At 41.0% G+C, this 21,190-nt stretch overlaps 1 protein-coding gene across 2 annotated transcripts in view; it reads right to left on the bottom strand.

Moving 5' to 3' along the window:
* Window positions 1-21,190, bottom strand: part of SH3GL2 (SH3 domain containing GRB2 like 2, endophilin A1) — a 196,639-nt gene that overhangs the window by 18,757 nt on the left and 156,692 nt on the right. For both annotated transcript variants that reach the window (XM_033123674.1, XM_033123675.1), the window contains exon 3: window positions 16,854-16,926. In XM_033123674.1, the coding sequence (XP_032979565.1) occupies window positions 16,854-16,926 (73 nt within the window). The remainder of the gene's footprint in view (window positions 1-16,853; window positions 16,927-21,190) is intronic.

The raw sequence follows: 21,190 nt of genomic DNA on the forward strand, positions 1-21,190 counted from the left end.
GGAAACACCCATATGTGCATCAGTGAGAAAATGGACAAAGAATATGTGCTATATTCTCACAGTAGAATGTTATACAGAAATGAATGAAAAAAATTACACCTACACACATCAATAACAAATATAAAGTTGGACACAAAAATCCAGATCAAAAGAGTACATGCTCTGTGATTCTATGTAAGTCAAGTTCTAAGAGACAAAATTGTATGGTGTTAGAAGTCATGGCAGCTTGTGTCTGGAAGGGGGTGTCTGGGATGCTAGTCATGTTTCTTGAACTAGGATTACACAGGATTATGAATTTGTAATCACTCATTGAGATATACACATAAGATCTGACCACTGCATGTTTTTGTATGTTATAAATCAGTAAAGAGTTCAGGCAAAAAACAAACAAAAAAACACCTATGCTGTGCCCCACTCCCAAATTCCTGTATTGTTCTGGCACATGGCATGGCCGTCAACTGTTTTTAAAGTCCCCTAGGTTATTAAAATGTACAGCTAAGGTTGAGAAACACTACTTTAGCGTCGCTACACTGAATACCTGGGTGGGTGATAATACAAATCTGAGATGAAGAACAGAAGAGGAAGAAAGATTTTGGAGAGGAAGTATAAAAGTGTTCCAGTTTCAGCAAATACAAAGTCTAACAGAGTATCCATCAGGTTGCACTAAACACATAACAAAGGGGTTTTGAACCAAAGAGAAGGTGGATTGAGTAAAGACAGATAGCTTGTCTGGTAACACCTGGAATTTTTTTATACCAGTTTTATTGACACATAATTGACACATAACGTTGTTTAACTTTAAGGTGCACAACAAAATAATTTGATATATGTATACACATATGTATACAAAATGATCATCACAATGTGTTTAGTTAGCATCTATGACCTCACAAGTAACACATTTTTTTTCTGTGATGAGAGCCTTTACGATCTATTCCCTCAGCAACTTCCAAGTATATGATACTGATAAATACAGCACCACGCTGTGCATTACATCCCCAGGACTTATTTATCTTATAACTGGACATTTGTACTTTTTGACATTTTTTCACCGATTTTACCCACCCCTACCCCTAGCCTCTGGCAACCACCAATCTGATCTCTGAGTTTCATTTTGTTAGATTCCACATATACATGAGATCATACAATATTTGTCTTTCTCTAACTTGTTTCACTTAACATAACACCCTCAGGTCCACCCATGTTGTCACAAATGTGTGTATTTGTGTGTGTGAGTATTAGAATTACTTAGAAAACTTTTTTAAAACACAGATTTGAGGTCCCCACCTTTCTCCTACTGATTTACAAGGGGGTTAGATCACAGAACACGTCTCCGGGGTACTCTGGAAATGAGCAAGTGTGGGCATTGGTGTACCACTTTTTATTGATTCTGAACAATCACGTAGTCTCTTTGAGTAGGTCGGTTTAATGATTCTCAAATTTATCTCTGTAGCCCAGACCATTCCATTGGGTTACAGACAGACTCGTGTATTCTAGTACCTACTGGACTCTACCAGCATATGTAGGCATCTAGAACTTAACACGTTCAAGCTAAACTCTACATTTCCCACCATCATCCCATAACTGTTCTTACTATACTATTCCCCATTTTGGTCAATACAACTCTATTCATTCTTTTACTTGCTTAGACCTGAAACCTTATAGTCCTCTTTGATGCCTTTCTTTGTCCCACACCCCACATCCAATCTGTCAGTAAATTTTGTCAGCTCTGCATTCAAAACATATCCCAAATCAGACCACTCTGGTCTGAGCCACCATCATCTCTAGCCTGGATTATTCAAAGAGGCTCCCACCGGCCTCCCTGCTTTCGTTCTGTATGTGAGTCCTTTTCAGTGTCAGAGCATTCACTCTTCTCAAATCTCTTTAATGTGTCCCCATGCCATTCAGAATAGGAGCCAGAGTCTTTCCGATGGCAACAGGGTCCCACGCGCTCTGGGTCCCATGATCTCTCCCTCCCACTGTGCTCTTCTCAGTGCCCCGAGACACCACCACCGTGTTCGGTCATGTTCTGTTTCTTTACCCTTGATTTCTCTTTGTTGCACTGACCACCATCTGACCTTGGATATTTAGTCTCTATACTCTCTTCCCACTAGACTGCAGGCTCCATGAGGGCAAGGTCTTGGTCTGCTTCATTGACTGATGTGTGTCCAGGGCTTAGAACTCCACATTGGAGTAAAGGTAGCAGATGATTTTAGGAAATGAATGGTTTTCCTCTTCTACAGAATAGGGAAAATCAAAGCTACCTTGCTAGGTTGCTGGGAGGATTAGAAATGATGACTGTCAAGTACCTGGCACGGAGCTTGGCATTTGAAGAACACTTAATAAAATGAAAGCTATAGTCAACATGATAAATTAGTTATTGTATAAAAAGTAAGTGCACCAAGCAGTATACTGAACGGAACAAATATGGTGTTCCCAAATTATCACAAGGAGAGTGTTCTTAGAGCTGGTGGGTCGAGACATAAATATCTAATGCTGCCTGTAGCGTAACACAAAGGGCAGGGACAACACAGCCCTCTCTGGGTTAAAGGAACAGAGTCCTTCAGAGAGCAGGAAGGCATATGAGGATATCCAGAAAATTCTCCATTCCCATCTCCTTCCTTCCTCTCACCACCCCTGGGTCTGTGGATTAAATCTAAAGAGACTGCAGTGTTGACTTAACAGAAAAAGCTATAGTTATTTATGTACTGAGCATGTGCTGCCTCTACCTATGGGAGCTATTCTTCCTTGGCAGCTTCCCCCATTGGTGTGCTGGACACAGCCAGCGCTGGCTCACAGGAGCCAGCTGTGAGATTCTCTCCACAATTCTGCATTCAGTGATGTCATGTTGGTATCTTGAAAATGGCCACGGGAGACTTAGCAACACAGGAACTGGAAAATGCTACAAGTCAAGGTTTTTCTTCAAAAGACTGTTGTTGTTAAACTTTAAGCAGCACACCACTGGTTAACCCCCCAACTCCCTCAGCTTGTGGGGCATTTTATTGCACTCCAATTCTCATTTGTGGGGCTAAGTAATATTATACTTTACTTTAAAAAAAGATGAGATATTTCAAACATATGAAGAAGTATAGAGAATAACGAAGTACAGTCATATACGAAGTGTGATCAAACAATAGAGTGAATGTTTAAATAAAAAAAGTTTATTACAGTAAAAGACCCATTGCCATTAATCCCCTTCAGAATACTCCCCCTCGATTCGAACACACTTATCCCATCGTTCTTGCCGCTTTCTGAAGCAGTTCTGCAAGTCCTCTTTTGTGTGTCTTTAGTTGGGCTGCCGTGGCTGTCTTGATGTCCTGAATCAATTCAAAATGTTCATAGTCATTTTGATTTGGGGGAAGAGCCAGAAATCTCACGGTGCCAGATCCGGTGAATAGGGTAGATGAGGAAACACCATAATTTTTTTGTGTTTGTTTTTGGCAGAAATTGTCATACCAGAAGCCATGTGTGACACAGAGCCTCTCCATTGTTAATAAAAAATATGATGAATGCTGCTGCTGAGTGCCATCCAACGGAAAGGCAGGGATCTTCAATATCAGAAGCAGTGCATGGAACGTTAGTAACAATGTGTGACAAGTTTCAACTTGTTTGGTGCAGTCAGTCAGGTGTGAGCTGTGGTTGAGAGAAGGTGTATTTTAAAGTGTGCTGTAAATCATCCTCCATCATGACAATGCTCCATGTCACACATCGCTTTGGTCAAATAAAAACACTACAGTGTACCCTCGACCACCTTATTCACCAGATCTGACACCATGTGACTTCTGGCTCTTCCCCAAAATCAAAATGACAATGAAAGGAAAGTGTTTTGAATCAATTCAGGACATCGAGGCAGCCATGACAGCACAACTAAAGACACTCATGAAAGAGGACATTCAGAACTGCTTCAGAAAGCGGCAAGAATGATGAAGTAAGCGTGTTTGAAGTGAGGGGGAATATTTTGAGGGGGATTAATGGCAATGTGTCTTTTACTGTAACAAATTTTTTAAATTTAAACATTCACCATCTGTTTTGATCACACCTTGTATACACCACTCAATTACATCATTATTCAGTATGGTTATCAATCCATTGGTTCCTGTGAATCTCTGAACAGGTACTTCTGTACTAGCATTTCCATCCATCACAAAAGAAGAAATACACCGTTTGGTTTCTGTGCTTCCCCTCCTTTCCTGGCATAGAACTCCTAAAACCCTCCCAACATCTAAAGTGGTAAGTATTTTTTATATGCTAATGAGATGATTGGTGGCTGAAGGCTTCTGAATAGCCTCTATCCAGGATGGATTTAGGATGGAGTCTCCCTAAAATCCCTAACCAAAAGGCTTCAGAAAGCATCCAGGTTGGTGAACACATTGCGGTACTGTGAAGGTGGCGTGCCTGGAAGCTCTGTGCTCCCTTCCCCATAACTTGTCCTATGCATCTCTTCTGTTTTGCTATGCCTGAGTGGTATCTTTTATAACAAATGAGTAAACATTAAGTAAGTGTTTCTATGAGTTCTGTGGGTGATTCTTGGTGAAGTTGATAGGGTCAGAATTGAACTGAATCGTAGGATATGCCACTGAAGTTGGAGAATTGGTTGGTGTGCGGGAAAATCCCACATATCTGGTGTCAGAAGTGTTCTGTGGGTAGAGTGTAGAGAAAAACAGTCGTTTTCCTTTTACATTTCTAAAACAGGATGTAAAATAGGAGTGGGTGCTGAGGTTTTGACAGACATTTGTAGGAAAACTCTGGAGATCCATTTCGTAGGAAAGTACCGTGAAATATCAGCACATTTGGATCCCAAGCCTTTGAAGACAAGGCAAAGTGGTGACTCCTAAGGGGGTTTGGGCCCTTAGACAACGATGGCAGAGGATGGAGTGTGTTGTTTTCCTAAAGGGGGGAGGGGGAGAAAAGAAACCTAGGGAGCCCTGATGTCATTTTCTATTTTATTAAGTTTCATTCACTATAACTCAAAATTAAGGTTTATAGCAAATGGGATTTGTGTAGCTCTAGAGACTAGTAGTCCTTATGGAACAGCAAGTTGGAATGAAGAGGGTTAGCGCAATATCTGAGCACCGGGTGTGGGTGTACAGAGGACGTGATAATGGGTATTCAGTGCTGCAGGGGGGCAGGGATGAACTCACCCTCCTCCCCACCCCAAAGGATCACAACGGGAGTGTTTAGGCAGAAACCCTTGTGTAAATAAAATACAATTACAACCTGCTTTAAACTGCTGTATTATGCTCTTAAGAGTGGTTTCCTTTCCTTTTCAAGTGTGAAATTTCAAGTTAAAAAACACTGACAGAGCATCTGTCTATCACAACAGGGAAGAAGAAAAGCCAATCCTTGACCTTGGCTTGTATTGATAAATGTGGTTGACACAATAGGCAGAAGAGGTGGCCACAGCATTCCAAGTTATATCTTTGTGTTCTGACTGCTAGGAGAAACCTAATGGACTTGGCATCCACAAGGGAAGACCAAAGACATGGAAGAGATTTTCTGGGAGCCTTTCACTGCTTTTAGGAACTAAATTCTTTTACCATCACTACCTACCTTACAGAAACCAAACCCAGTGCTCAAAAGAGCAAAGATCTTTAGCAGACAAATACTTAATGATTTGTACTCGTATTCATAAAAGCTACCATCTGGTCTGAAAACTTAGACAGAGCCTTGAAATATCTTTGAGAAACTGAAGATCAGGACCACGATTCGTCCCACAGCTATCATTTCAGAAGTCTCTCCTACGTGTAATTCACATACATCATTTCTGCAATCCTCCCAACGACACAAGAGACAGGTTTGGCTTCTCCATTTTACAGATAAGGAAAATGAAGCACAGAGAAATGATGTAACTTGCCCAAGGACATATAGCAACAAGAAGCAGAGCAGAATACGAATCCTAGTTGTGTCTCCAAGGCCTGTTCTCATCCCAGGAGGCCACACTGGCTCTCATTCCTTTACTAGGCCTCCATTAAAATAAGTCAAATTAGGACTGTCAGCAGCAAAGTGTAGAGCTTTAGCTATATTTACACTCGTTAGGTGTTTAAAATGCAGAGGGGAGGAAGCCTGATAGAGGCTGCGACTCAGAAAGCAGGATGAGCACGCACATGAGTGCGGAGACTGGCGGTCTTCCCATCGGCATGACCTTGGGCGAGTTGCCTCATCTCTCTCCATCTCTGTTTCCTCACGACGAACATAAGACCTGCTTACCTGATTTCTTTAATGCCCTTCAAATCTAAAAATCTCTCATACAAGCATTAGAATCCAGTAGGATAAGTGGACAAGGTCATTTGCAAATGAGTAGACGGTTTCTATCGAAGTGTACAAAAAAACATAATGTAAATTTTCAAAACCAGTGAAACGTGTCCTTGGGTAAACTGTAACTGAGATCAAAACCAGTGAGTCTTCCTTTAAAACTCTAATGTAAAAATTTTAACTTGACTCTTTTTAAAAACACACCACGTTTGTTTCTATTTCTGTAAAAATGAAAATTACAGCCAGCCCATTTTCTAATGATCTGGTTTCTGTTTATGGGTTGCTACAAAAAGATTTTAAAAAAGATAGATATTTCAAGAAAAACAAAAAGGCAATTTATTCTCTCTTCTTCTGAAAAATTATCAAATTTCATTAACGATAAGTAATTACCAAATACAATAAACGTTGTGAACAAGCACTGTTAAAATTTAGAGCAAAGTCCCATTTAAATGTGAAAATGCAGCCTCTTTTTGAAGATAAAAAATTAGAACTGCATTCTCCTGTGACAGACTGTACTATCTAATTAAGGCAAGGGCATGTACTAACAAAAACTAACACGGGGCAGGTTCAAACTCCTGCTCTGCCGCTCCCCAGCTCTGCAGGGCAGTGAAGGTGCTTACCTCCTCTCTGCCTCACGGTGCCTGGTTCTAAACGAGAAATAATAATACTTAGGGATAGAATTGTTGCAATGGTGAAATGAGGTGATGAATGTAACCAAAGCAGACACTAAACCACTGTTAGTCTTTTCTCCTCTGTCCCACTTTTGGCTGGAGAAAACTATTAATGATAGCCATTCCAGTGAAATGGCCACCAATAGCGAAAAATTCTACCTACCTCTTTATTTATTATCTATCAAAGCTCAGTGATGTCTGTATTGGAGGGGAAAAAATAACTCTGAATTAGTTAAACTAAATTTGTAAAGTTTAGTACAAAGATTATAATTAGAATATGAGTATAAATCTCCAAATCACACTAGAGTTGGAGTCTAATAGTTGCAACAAAAATGTATGCAATAAATAATATTTTAGCATGTGTTTCACATTGGCGACCTGCGATGATTATACACAATGGCCTGGTTTTCGCAGGTGGAATCTCAGAACGTCTCCAAATCTAAAATGAACCCTTTGCTGCTCTATCCACTACAAGCAATCTGTTCCTGGCCTTGTACCTAACAATTATTAAGGGATGCAGAAGATTTATATGATGATGACTTAGGTACATTTCCTCAACTGCTGTTGTAATACAAATACGTAACTTTAGCACTGAATCATGTGACCCTCAACACAAATAATGGTATTTATGTAACACCTCTCTCCGAGGTGACAGAACTCTTTTATGCCCCTGCTGAAGGGGAAGCAGCGGGGAGATATTTTAAGACACTGAGCCGTGGTACACAGTCAGCAGCCTTAAGGATCTGTGAGTGGGGACAGCGAACTTCTCCCACCTCCACATGAGGTGTTGCAAGAAGCCATCACAGGTCTCACAGTGCACCCTGGGAAAGCAGGCAATCATACCAGAGGAGTACAACGTAGTTCCTGCAATTAAAAAAATACACAGCCCTCTGTGTACTAATGTCATGAGCGTTTGCCTCGTTAGGTTTTTGGAGCAGGTAGGGTGTGGGTGCTTGGCGCTATGACATGGTCTTGGGAAGGGTCCTGCAGTGCTTTTCCCTGCAGATCACACACATGGAGGAATGGAGGAATTGATGGGTAAGCACCTGAATCCCCAGGGAGGGTTGCAAGCCACTGAGAAGAGAATGTGGGTGACATTTCTTAAGCCCCTACAAAGTATTAGGCACTGTGCCGAGAGTTTTCTACGGTCTCATGTTTCAAAGGTATCTTTAGTCATAGCATGGAGTGGACCTGTCCAACCACTCCTTAGGGGACTCGGGAGACTTCATCCTAATCTGAAAAGATGTGACGGGTTTTCCCAGTCTACCTCCGGCTTCAATGTAACATATCCAGGGACCAAAAGTGATAAGAGCAAATGGCCTGATGGCCCAGCAGACAGTGACAAGTTTGAAATAGGAGCTCTGGTTGGGGAACAAACAGCCGTACTATATTAGTTTGCTATGCTGCATTACAGAATTCCACAAAGTTAGTGGCTTCAAACAACACATATTTATCTCACAGTTTCTGTAGATTAGAAGTCCAGACGTGACCAGAGTCCTCTATGCAGGGTCTCTTAAGGCTACGATGGATGTGTCGGCTAGGCTGCCCTGTAATCAGGAAGCTTGCGTAAAGAAGGTTCTGCTTCTAAACTTACTCAGGTTGTTGACACAATTTCACTTCCTTGCGGTGATGTGACTGAGGGGCTGGGTTCGGGCTAGCTGTGGGCTAGCTGTGGGCCATGCTTAGGTTCTAGAAACCCCTGCCCCCCGTCCAGCTCCCTGACACTTGGTCCTCTCCTCAGGCTGTCACAATATGGAAGTTTGCTTCTCCTAGGCCAGCAGGACAATCTCTCTCACTCCAGTCTGTTATGACACTTTTGTATAACGTAATATGATCATGGGAGCGACGTCCCATCAACTTTGCCATATAACCTAATCAAGGAAATGGTGAGTGGCTGATCCCATCAACTTTGCCAATTCTATTGGTTAGAAGCAAGTCACAAATCTCACCTAAATTCAAAGGGAAGGGATTATACCAGGGTGTGAACAATAGAGGTTACTCTAGAGTGTATTCACCACACATACCAAGACTGAAGGTGTTATCACAGTTTGTAGCATAAGACAGTGAAAAAATGAACTCTGGAGACAGCTGTATCTCAGTATGATTCTGGTTCTTTTGTTGCATGATTTGGGGCAATTTATTTAATCTCTCTTGAAGCTTCAGTTTTCTAATCTGAAAATAGGAACATTACCTATGTCTGTAAATATGAATGTTCTGTCAAGGGCTTCAGCCCAATGATCTTAAAATATGAGAGTATGCACCTCCACAATTTTTCCAAAGCAACTGTGAAAAGTATTAACTGTGCATGACACCAAGCGGATATAATATAGACAGAGTAATAGCTCTGATCCTGGCCTATTCAAGTCTTCACAGCACGCGTCTACCTGTAAGGTTAGTTACTCCTAATAGATGGAGCTTAAATATGCTTAACATGATTTGATTGATTCATTCAGCAAATTAAGCATCTACTAAGCACCAAACACTGTGCTAGGTACTGGGTATACGTACATGAGCAAAACAGACAGTTCTTTGTTCAGTGAGTGTATGATAAAGTGGGAGAGATCAACAGCATTCGTTCACTAAATATTTCCTGAGGGTGCGATATGTATATTAGAGACATGTAACAGGACAAAACCCCTACCACCCTCGTGGAGACTACATTCTAGACGGGAAATGAGGGTGATGAGCAAATGATAAATAAAAAAAAGGTAAAATAGAAGAGAGTTTAAAATAGTGACAGAATAATAGAAGGGGATATGAGAGGGTGGGGACGGGCTATTTCAGATAGGGTGGCCAGGGAAGGACTGCATAGGGAGGTGGAGTGGGGTCAGGAGAAGGAGCAGCCACATGGGAGCCGGGAGAAGACCATTCTGGGCAGAGCAACTTCCTGTGCAAAGACTTTGAGGCAGGAACAAGCTGTGCATGCCTGAGCATCAGAAAGAAGCCAGTGACAGTGGACAGAGGACAATATGGGTTGAGGGCAGAGTAAGAGCCAAACTATACAGGGCCTTGTAGCCAGGATGTCTATGATGAGCTGAATCGGAGGCACTGGAGAGTAATAAGCAGAGGAAAGGTGAGATATGACTTACATCTTTCATGGAAGGAGCTAACTGCTAAGTGGAGAATGTGAAATAGGGGAGTAAGAATAGAGGGAGGTAGTATATTGAACAAATGAAAACTGACTTATAAAAGTAAATGTTGTGATAAGCACATTAAAAGATAAGAACAGGGTTCTTTGCAGTGTACAAACAACAATGCTACACTCAGGCCACTTGCGTTTTGGTGGGAAAGAGAAGCCACAATTTAACAAGTAAAATATAATAAAAATTTAAGTAGTAATAAGTGCCATGAAGAAAAATAAAATGGGGAAAGGGCATAGAGACTTGTGGTGAGTAATAGGTTAAGCAAGACGGTCAGGAAAGCTGCATAAATACAGTGACATTCGAGCAGAGACCTGGAGATGAAGTGATTCAGGCAGAAGGACTGGTGCGTTTCGGGATGAATGAGAGTGCTTGTGTGTAGGAATGCAGGAAATGAAGCCCGATCACTGGACCTTGTAACCCATGTTGAGAACTTATCCTAAGTGGGGAAAGACCTGAGAGATTTGTGCAGGGGATTTATGTGAAGGTGTCGTGAGACTACAACACTCGAGGGGACCTGATTTGCACAGGAGCCAATGGAACACCTCTCAGAGGAGGTGATATGTAAGCCTGAGGCAGGAAGGATGAGTAAGAAGACAGATGCCACATAAGGGGCCGATGGGGCATTCCAGGAAGAGGGAACAGGCAGTGCAAAGTCGTGATGCAGGAAGGAGCTTGACGCACTGGAAAAATTAAACGGCCAGAGTAGCTACAGTAGAATGAACAAGAGGGAGAACAGATTTGGAGACAGAGACACTGCAGGGACTACCACATGCAGATCGTGTATAAGTAGCTCAAGACTATTAAAGTGAGATTCCATTCGCTTAATTTTCCATTTATATATGTATCTTTAAAGGCACACTATCTCTGTTATGATCAATTACATTTGAAGTAAGGTCTGACTTTAGCAGTCTTAATAGACACAGTGACTGAGTATCGTTAACACACCAGTTCCAGCTGACTTAATACTCTGAATTATGTAAGGTGCCTGAAATATACTAGGAACCTATTAATTTTCAATATTTTTCCGACAGATGAAGTAAAAATAGGAAAATCTTCCAGCGTTTTCAATACATAGAGTATATGAATCATACCATGTATTACCCGACCTATATTTTCTTCTTTAACATGTGCATCCTTGGACCACCCTAGTCCTTTGAGTTTCAGCAACATTTTCCTCAAAATTACTTTTCTAAACCTGTCTTTGATGTGTTTTGCTTATTTTTCAGTGTCAGGATTTGGAAAAGTAAATGCTCTGGCAACTAGATTCAGTCCACATGCCCTATTCTTTAAGTGAAGGATGGACATGTTCATTTATGCGCCTATTAGGAAGACATACAAGGGGACCACTGTACAAAGCACAATGCAAAGAGCCCCGAAAGACAAGAAGAGGGATACAACTCAGGTCCCGCCCACCAGGAAACAGCACATTCAGTGTGTCCCGGAGCCAAGGATTTGAATACGTGAATGCCACGTAATAGGCGTATGGATTTTCAATTCAACCACCACCAAACAACTTATAATCACTGTATTTATTCATCTTTGGAAGGAGATAACTAAAAGGGCAGCGTTGGGAAATAAGTATAATAATTTTGATGTAATGTCTTTCCAGGGATTAATATGACATGTTAAAATTAATACAGAGAATTTTTACTTCCACAGGCAACATTCCACAAATGAGATTTGAGTTTATTACTGAAAAATTCTGAATAGACATCTAATGAGCCTTATTTACTATTCCAATCTTAGGCATGCTAGAGAAAAGCTAGATCATGTAGACAGCATTCAAGGGGAAAGCATTTCTGTAGGGAACTAAACCCCAACTGTGCAGCGTTTTTCATATTCAAACTGTTTTTTATTGATGCATCATAGAAATCTGCATTGGATTATGACATCAGGGTCAGAATAACTTTTCAGTGCCAACTGAGAAAGCCTCTGTCATGACCAGTATGCTACGTCTGGGAAGAAAATACAGCCCAGTTTGGCCATGTCTATTATTCTATTGAAGGGGACTACCTCCAATACAGCGCCATGAAACAGATTTGCAGGAGGTTATAAAACACAAACAAATTTAAAGACATCCTGATCCAAAATCAAGTCCATTTCTCAATTAAAAAATAAAACACTAATATACAAAAACCAAGCAGCTAAACATCAAACACACACGAAAATATAAAAAATAGGTTGAATGGCAAACAGTCTTGTGAGTTCATTATGGAAACCCCTGTCCACATGGGGCTATTGAGCATTTAAAATGTGGCTAGTCCAAACCAAAATGTGTTGCAAATATAAAACACACAACGAATTTCAAAATTTAGTACAAGTAAAAACTTCTCAATAATTTTTTAAATGGGTTAGTATTTCGGATACATTAATGAATAAAATACATTATTAAAATAAATTTTACCTTTCTTTTTTCCTTTTTAAATGTGCCTACTAAGAAATTCAAAATTACACATATGGCTTGCATCTTATGTCTGTTGGAGAATGCTCATTTAGTGCACTTCCCTTCCCACAAGGCATCAGAATACTCAAACAAGGAAACTGATGTGTATCTTCTCTGGTGATCCTTGCTGTTAGATACCATGAAAAGCGGGGCTCACAATCTGTAGAAGGGAATTTCTGCACAGTACTTTTCATGTTCAAACTATTTGTCTTAGCAGGTTGGAAATGTGTGCTGGTTTATGCTGTTCCTGTTAGAATCATTTCACAGTCTGCACGGAAAGACTTTACAGCTCTCTGTTGTATGTTCTCCAAAGCCCCGCTTCGCAGGGCACACCTGTAGACCCGTGACCCCACTCACCCTCCTACCTCATCAGTTAGCTGGACTCCCAGAAGGCACAGGCCATGAAGCCCGCTGAGCCACTCTCCGCAGAGGATATGGACTTGAGGCTGTTAGACTGTGAGGTCTCAGAGAGCAGGGGCCCAGTGTTGGTCCTGTTTCTACCCACACTGCATCTAGAATCGGTCTTCATAGAAAAGCGAAAGTGTTTGATACACAGGGGTTACATGGGTAGAGCTGATGGTTTAGCGAAAGAGTTTTCCCTCCTCTCCTTTATACATTAGAGCAATTTTATCACATCAGCCACTGACTGTCAACTATGAGCTGGGGGCGGGGGATTCAATGATGAAAGAGGAAGGCACAGTCCAGATCTTACAGATGAGGACAAACAAAAGCAGCCACATGACAGGATTACAGTAACTGGCATGTGCCACCAGCGAAAAGCAGCTGGGATCGTGAGAGGGACACCGACAGGAGAACCTAATGTAGTTCGGGGTAAGGAAATCTTCTAAGTAACCTTTGCACTGGACTTGAGGGAACTGTCTCCCTGGCAAGGTGGAAGGGAAAGGACTGGCTGACCCTGCAGGAAGGGACTTTTAAGCCACGCTGAAACTTTTAAACTTAATCCTAAAAGCAATGAAAGACCATTCAAGGGTTTTATGTAAAATAATGATCTGATCAGATTTGCCTTTTAAAAATATCACTCTGGAGGTGGGTAAGAAGAGCAGATGTGGGACCGACACAGAGCATAGCTACAGACTGATGAAATGAATCATCCTCTCTTTGGTCATCCTTTCAACAGACACTGAGTTTGAGAATATAAAAGATGTGTATGCTCCACAACTATAAGAGCAGAAAGCATCCTATAGTATTAGTCTACTATAAGACACTCTCGAAGCAGCTTCACAACACTGATTTCCACGGATTCTACTCGCCTGGCCACGTAAACTTGTTACTTGGCATCAGCCTTTGTCCTGACCCAAGCCAGATCTTGCGTATTCAGGACCAACACCCAGTGATCCATACTGACCAGCTCCTGGGGTCACTGAGGCTGAGTGGTCAAAGTATTTAGCAAACTGCATGAGTTTGGAAATATTCTTCATGGTCTTTTGTGCCCAAGGGTGCCTCTCGGTATTTGCTGGATTCCTGTGTCCCCTTCTCAAGGACACTTGGGTTTTCAACCAGTGTGCTTGACTGGCCAGTGTCTTTCAAGAGCAGGCATTGGCTGCTCTCAAAGCAAGAAATTCATGAAGGTACTAAATCATTATCATACACCAATTAAGGACATATTGTCTAAATTCTGCAAAATGAGTATATGACATTATTTTGTTCTGGACTCTTCTGGGTGACCCTTCTTTGTGTGTGTGTGTGTGTGTGTGTATGTATGTGTATGTATGTGTATATATATATATATATGGCCTGCCCATCATAACTGCTTTTCTGAAACCAACTTGAGAGTGCCTGATGATGGCCTTTACTGTTCTCCTTGAGTGCAGATTTCCATTCTATTTTCAAATAGCTATAAAACTAATATAGTGGCAACTACATAGCACATTCACGTTCTATTGAAACTGTGTAATTTCTAAAAATTCAAATCTCCCCCAGTTACCTCTTCTTGCAATCCTTTTTATTAAAGTAAAAATAAGTCTCAACCCCACAACCTGCTTCCTTTCTGAATTTCTGTACCATCAGGAAGTGAAGGACCCTTTGCACCTACATGACACTGAACCCATCCTTCTCAGAGGCAAGATCATGAAACGTACAGTACGTGGGCTTAGGAAGCCATCAGACCTGGGTTCCAATCCTGACTTCATCTCCTCCTAGGTGTGTAACTTGGGGAAAGTTTCTTAAAATCTCTGGCCCTTGTTTTGTGTTTTTTTCCTGCATAAAATGAGGCTAGCCTCCTGTAATAGTTTTCTAGTGCTGTCATAACAAATTACCACAAAATGGGTGGCTTAAAACAAGAAAAATTTACTCTCACAGTTCAAGAGGCCTGAAATCAAGATGTCAGCAGGGTTGGTTCTTTGTAGAGGCTCTCTGGGAGAATCCTTCCTTGCCTCTTCTAGATCTGGTGTCTCCCTGCTTTCCTTGCCTTGGGACATAGCTGCAGTCTCAGCCTCCATCTTCACACGGCTTTCTTCCCTGTGTCTTCTCTTCATATAAGGACACCGGTCCTTGGATTTAGCACTCGTCCTAACTCCAGGATGAGTTCATCTCAAGATCATTAATTATATCTGAAAAGACTATTTTCAAATAAAATCACATTCTGAGGTCCTGGGTGGCCCTGAATTTGGGGGGGACATATTATTCAATGCACTATATCTGCCTACAACAGAGCATCATTCCATTATACTCAGGAACCCTGATGAGTCCCCACAGAAATTTTGTACTACAATGGATTTTTAGTCCTTTTTCTATACTATTAAGTTGCTCATCTGCATTTTGTTTTTGCAATCAGAAAAAATGGTTATTTTTAGAGATGAGGCAGTGTATATAACTACCACTGTACTGAAAATACATTAGTGCTCAATAAATGCTATACTGTTCTTCCCCTTTCCTATATTAATCTTAGACGTACAATGAGTTACTAGCACAATTCACCTGTAAATCTTAGGTAATCAGAGAGCACTTCAGTTCTATGCAAAGATAAAGACATAAATTTCTTAGCCCCTATAGAATAATTTCTCATGGTGAGGCAGGGGAGCATTTCTCTTTTCAGAACTTGACCTACTACAATTGTTTAAATACTAAAGAATACGTGTACGTTTAAGCAATCCCAGAATCTCTGTGGAATACAAAGGTCGTGAAGACAGCTCTGAGTAATCATTAGAAACTTGATTTTTGCTATTCTTTGCCTATTTGCCTACCATTTGGTCAGCTGTCAGTTAAATGCCTGGTTCCTACAGCTTACCATAATAACTAGTAGATTTTCCTTCCTCACATAATCCCATCTCTGATGTGGTTGAAGAAGGAAAACAAAAATAGAAATGTCATTCCCACATAGTTTGTTCATCTTCAAAACAGCAGCTGCACTGTCACAAGTAAACAAAGGTTGAATGTAAGTGTCGCCAGCAGGCAGCGGAGAGCTACTCAGGCCTGCCTTCCTCTTATCCCACATCTCTCCTTTTCTATCTCTGGCCCAGTCATGCTCAGTACGCAAGCACACTGAGCCTGGCACAGTGACGGGACTATCTTCCCCGGGACTGCCAAAGACAATGGAATCCCCAACCAGAAACGCCCAGAAACTAGTCTCAAGAGTAAGCAGTTTTCCAAATAGGAATGCGTTTCACTTACATCCATTCAGCCTTGCTTCAAGTCTCTATACTCTGGGTTAGGAACCGCCACAGAGAAAGAGTAGGGAGGAGGCACTTGGTGATGTCAGGTGCTTTGCTCTGTTATACCTCTTGCCTGTAGAGATTGCCCCAGTTCTGCCTGGTTCTCTTTTCAAGGTATAGTTCCATTATCTCTTTCATATCTTCCTTCTCTTAGAGTGTAACAGCTTAGCAGGAACTAATGCTGATCTGTGACGTGCTTGGAGCGGAATAAGAATTAAGAACAACCCTCCAAAGACTTTAGTGATGTTATATGAACAGAAACCCTCTGAATTTCACAGAAACTGTTCACCTTCCTACATTTTCACACCTTCTGGGAATTACTATGTCTTCTCTTAATATCATTCCAATTTTCTTGCTTACCATCCTTTGAAAATTAAAGTTCCATTAATAACAGCTTATTGCTACAATGACATTGCATGTCATCCAAGCCATCTATCTATACAATATTGTCTGTTAAATACACCAGTCAGATAAATGCCACAGAATCCTCCAGTCACTTCAGTGTAAGCCGTAGAATGTCCCCCGATCCCAAATGAACATGCTATACCTGAAGTCATTGAACCTCCAGAAAACTGGGCTAAGGAAACAGAAGCACACCAAACCTGAAATGTCTATTAAAGAACATTAAATGTTACCTGGAGGGATACTTTGAACCTATAAAGTGACCCTTTACCTGGATTGGGTTGAAGGTATTCAATTGTTTTAGTCATTATTTCCATCACAGCCCTGCTGGTGACATCCACTTTCTGAAATGAGAAAATAAATATATTAAAATGACAGAAATTATTAGCTTTAGAACCTTAGTTTTTGCTTAGATTTGAGTAGATATACAACTACCTTAGTTTTGAGTAGATATACAACTACTGGCAGTGCAACAGAAGTAATGGCAAGTCTTGAGTAGAAGGCAAGGGCTGAGGAAGATTAATAATGGTTTTGCATCCAGTGTGTCCCATATAGACTGGGAAGCCTACTTATCCAAAGAAGAACCTGGTAACTTCCTAAAATTTCTTTCAAAATATACGTCATTGTCTTCTAGCATCACTGATCATTATTGATCTGCCATCTTCCTGTAGAAGCCTGAGGTGATCTCTAAAAATGGTTCACTATTCAACTGACCCAGAAAACCCAACAAAATCACACAAATCAAGAATTTCCAATCTTCTTGTTCTCTTTAAGAATATCTGTGAAACTGTCCAGGCCATCTAAGATATGCATATCCAAAAAGCCACCGAGTATCAGAAAGATGTCACTTCATAGAAGCAATGCGTCATTACAATGTTCCATCGTTACAATGCTGGATCTGGTAGGTGTGCCCAGGCCAAACAGTGGGTCTGGCCACAGGCTCCATGACCCAATAAGAATACTGAATTTTTGCTGCACATGCTTCAAAATGCAGAGTGATGCCGAACTTAAGGGTTCTGATGTAAATTCTCTGGTCACTGAGGTAAACAGCCACGTAAACAAAACCCCCAAGGTAGGCCTCAATTTACAATCTCCTAGTGGATTAACTCCGACATGAGTTTGCCCTGCCACCTGAGATGATCCGTACTGAAAAGAACAAATGGTTCCTAAATGAAAAAGGAGAGGTTGCATAGGAGAAAAAGAACTAGAAGAAACTGAAGAAATAAAAATATATAGCCCAGGAATAAAGTCAGCATAAAATAAATGTAAATTAAAGTTAATATAAAGGTGGAGATAATGAATTATATTTTGCCCTAGAGGCATTTACTGTATGTCTACCGTGGGCCAGGCATGACAGATTTCTGTACCCTAAGGAAAGAAAAATATAGCATCAACTCTGTTTATTTAAGTAAGAGGCAAAGTTTTTATTTATTATTTATTTATTATTTAACTTCTAAGAACATCCTAAGTATATAACCAGTTTGAACTTCTGGTTAATTCTAAATAAAAGTCTTGGTGCTCGAGTCTATCCCTGTACAATTCTGAATGGTCAGTATTTGCATTCAACAGGTCACCATGGCCTCTCTCTGTTGGGGAGGCAATGTCAGCTGTTCAGTGTAGTTAGGTGTTCTCCACATTCTCCCATGAAATCCTTTCTTATCAACATGTCTGGTCCATTCATTCACTCCAGAGGGGAAATGACTAGTGAAAATAAATACATCTTCCTCTCAAAGTTATGTGCATATAATATATAGATATGAGTGAAAGGAATTCATTTTTGATGGTAGAGTTTCAGATTTCAATTAAGTCTATGGGAAATTTTTGTTTGGGTTTAATTGGAATTCAAGGGCTCCTCTTTCAATTCCAGGAAATTTTTCAATAATGTACTGCACCTACATATAAAATTATCTGTTCATGGTCGGGTAAGCCTCCTTCTCTTTCATAGTCAGAAACCAAGCCATGACCCATCAGAAAATTTTACCTTTCAGTTTGGTTTTCCAGTACTTAATCATTTCCCATTCTATAGAGGTGATATTAATGTCATGTAAGGAATTTGCTATTACTGTTATTAATAGAGGGAAACGCTTTGTCTTGTGAGGTCATCTTGGTACAAAATTACATTAAAAAGCACTCCAACTTAAAAGGTGCCTCCCTATATATGAACCTAGTACCATGTCCTTTGGGTCTGTGTTTTTGCGATGTCTTAGATGAGAGTATGTACTAAATAGTATTTAGTTCTGAAGTGAATAGTGGTCCCCCGGAGTTGATCAGTGCAGGACTTATATGGCCATGCATGGAGGTCCCGGAAGTACTAGCAAAATGCAAACTAACTTCTATGTACTCAATGTCAGGGAAATGAATTCAAAGGTTGTATGCAGAACAAACATTCTGAAGTCCAGGTTCTACGTGTGACTGGAGGAAAATGCAGATATCCTGCTGACTACATGACAAGGATTAAGGAATTCAATGTCAAATGTATCCAAAGGTCCTGCGTGGCTATAATGGGAAGAAAAGTAACTTCAAAGATCAAGGTTTCTAAGAGAGAGTGCCAGAACTATCCAATGATAAAATAACTTTTATATTCTCAAGTTACCTAATGGTAGGAGGCTAACCAATTTCTCACTTTCCTTCATCACTGTATTCGATAATAATTATAACTATCATCATCATAAAGCATTTTCTATTTGTCAGAAATTGTTCCAAAGGCTTTAAGTATCTTTACGCATTTAATCCTCAGAAACCCTATGAAATAGATACAGAGAGGTTAAGAAACTTGCCTGGTCTGGCTCTAGAGTCTGCGTTCTTCAGGGCTACTTCTTGAAATCGTAATCTCCTCCTAAAAAGACAGGCAACAGGGCCATCTCCCCACCTGAAGAGAGAGACCAGTCTTTGTGCTGTCCTCCAGATGGGGTTTAGGGACCTGGCAGTGGCCAATCACATAGGGCCAGGGTGAAAGCACCTGCCATTCCATCTTCTGTTTTTGTGTTGAAAGTCCTCAAAGTCTGTAGAAACTTCTTCCACAAGTACTGTTCTGCCCTGGGCCTCTGAGAAAGGGAGGCTCTCCCACACAGAGCTGTGTGACCCCACACCTTCAGTTACACAGGCTTCTCTACAGAGGCTGGGTGCCAGCAATGGAAATCTTGAATGGCCCACAGGGAGGTTACTAAGGAAGGTTTGAAAAGTGGTTGTTATTTTGGATATGCAACCAGCTCTCCCCTCTGGGCTCTGTAAATAGACAGCTCAATTACTCAGGCTCTATAAAGATAAGCTACTAGCAAGGCTAAAGGCATGGTCTCAGGGGAGGCACAGATACACTAGAGATACCAATATTAGATGATTAAGTTTGGTCCCCACAGTAGAATTCAGCAGATGGCAGTAGGAATAAAAACCACCTCAGCATCCCCTGTGGTGTGACTGAAATCTCCCAGGAAGGAGCCCTCCATGCCAACCCAGATCTTTACAGATTTTTGTGCCCAACGAGGCCAACTCCTAGTTACCTAATCTAGACATCATCATAGAACAAGCTCCAGCTAAACCCTTTTGATCAGAGTATAAAATAACCTGCACCTGAACGCCACCTCTCAAAACAACTTTATCCAATAGAATTATTTGTGTACAGCACTGTCAAGACATTCCCCCTAACAGGGAACAGCTATTAGCAAACTCAGGATCTTGCTCTTGATTTTACTCTGACAGATAATTACTTCACAGAGTTAATGAACACAGAAGGAAGAGACCAGTAGAGAATCTAGTCCAGAGACTTAGTTTTTTAACTATGTAAGTCTGGACCTAGAGAAGGGAAATAAACTCCCTGAGGTCACACAACTAGTGTGGCTATGATGCGGAAAAAGCCGTCCTGAAGGTCATAGATCAGTGGGTTTCTATGAAAGAGTGCTGGAGGAACCGAACTGATCAATAACGATCTGCAGGCAGGAGGCTGACCACTTTCTAACTTCTCTCCATCTCTGTCCTCACGAATAATGTCCAAGACTCTTTTTGCTGAACTAAACCACACTGCATCATTCAGGGACAGGCTGAGGGCCATCACCTTGCGAGAACCTTGAATGTGCCTTGTTAGGCACTTGCTAGGAAAGCCCTTTATATACTTAAATTGGCAATGTCCAGCATATGCAGGCATGGTATAATGTGCATTAACTCAGAAGTTTTCCATTTAAATAATTCATTATAACTGGCAAGAACTTTTCCCAGTTGAGAGCAGCACAGTTTAACTTTGAAATTATGACATAGAGCTAATGTCTTCTTCAATGCCCAAAGTCTCCTGTTACTTGAAAATAAGTTTTGCTGTGTCCTAAATTACAACCTCCATTCTTAAGAGCTCCTGAGCCTCCATTTCTTTAGCTAACCTTATCTGAATGGGGGTAGGAAGCCATTAGGGAGGGCTGTTTGAAGGAGGTGCAACTGTAAATACATGCAAATATGGGGATGTTTTCAGGAAATAAAAACTCTGCCTGAAATAAATTTCTTTTCAAAAGTGTAGGCATCTATTCTTCTCATCACTTTTCTTCAATTTTCTCAATACCAACATTTTAGCAACTCTCAATACCATCGGCCCTTGAACAACGTGGGGGTTAGCGGTGCCGACCACCT

This window comes from Rhinolophus ferrumequinum, chromosome 12 (assembly GCF_004115265.2).
Source record: "Rhinolophus ferrumequinum isolate MPI-CBG mRhiFer1 chromosome 12, mRhiFer1_v1.p, whole genome shotgun sequence".
Classification (NCBI taxonomy): Eukaryota; Metazoa; Chordata; class Mammalia; order Chiroptera; family Rhinolophidae; genus Rhinolophus; species Rhinolophus ferrumequinum.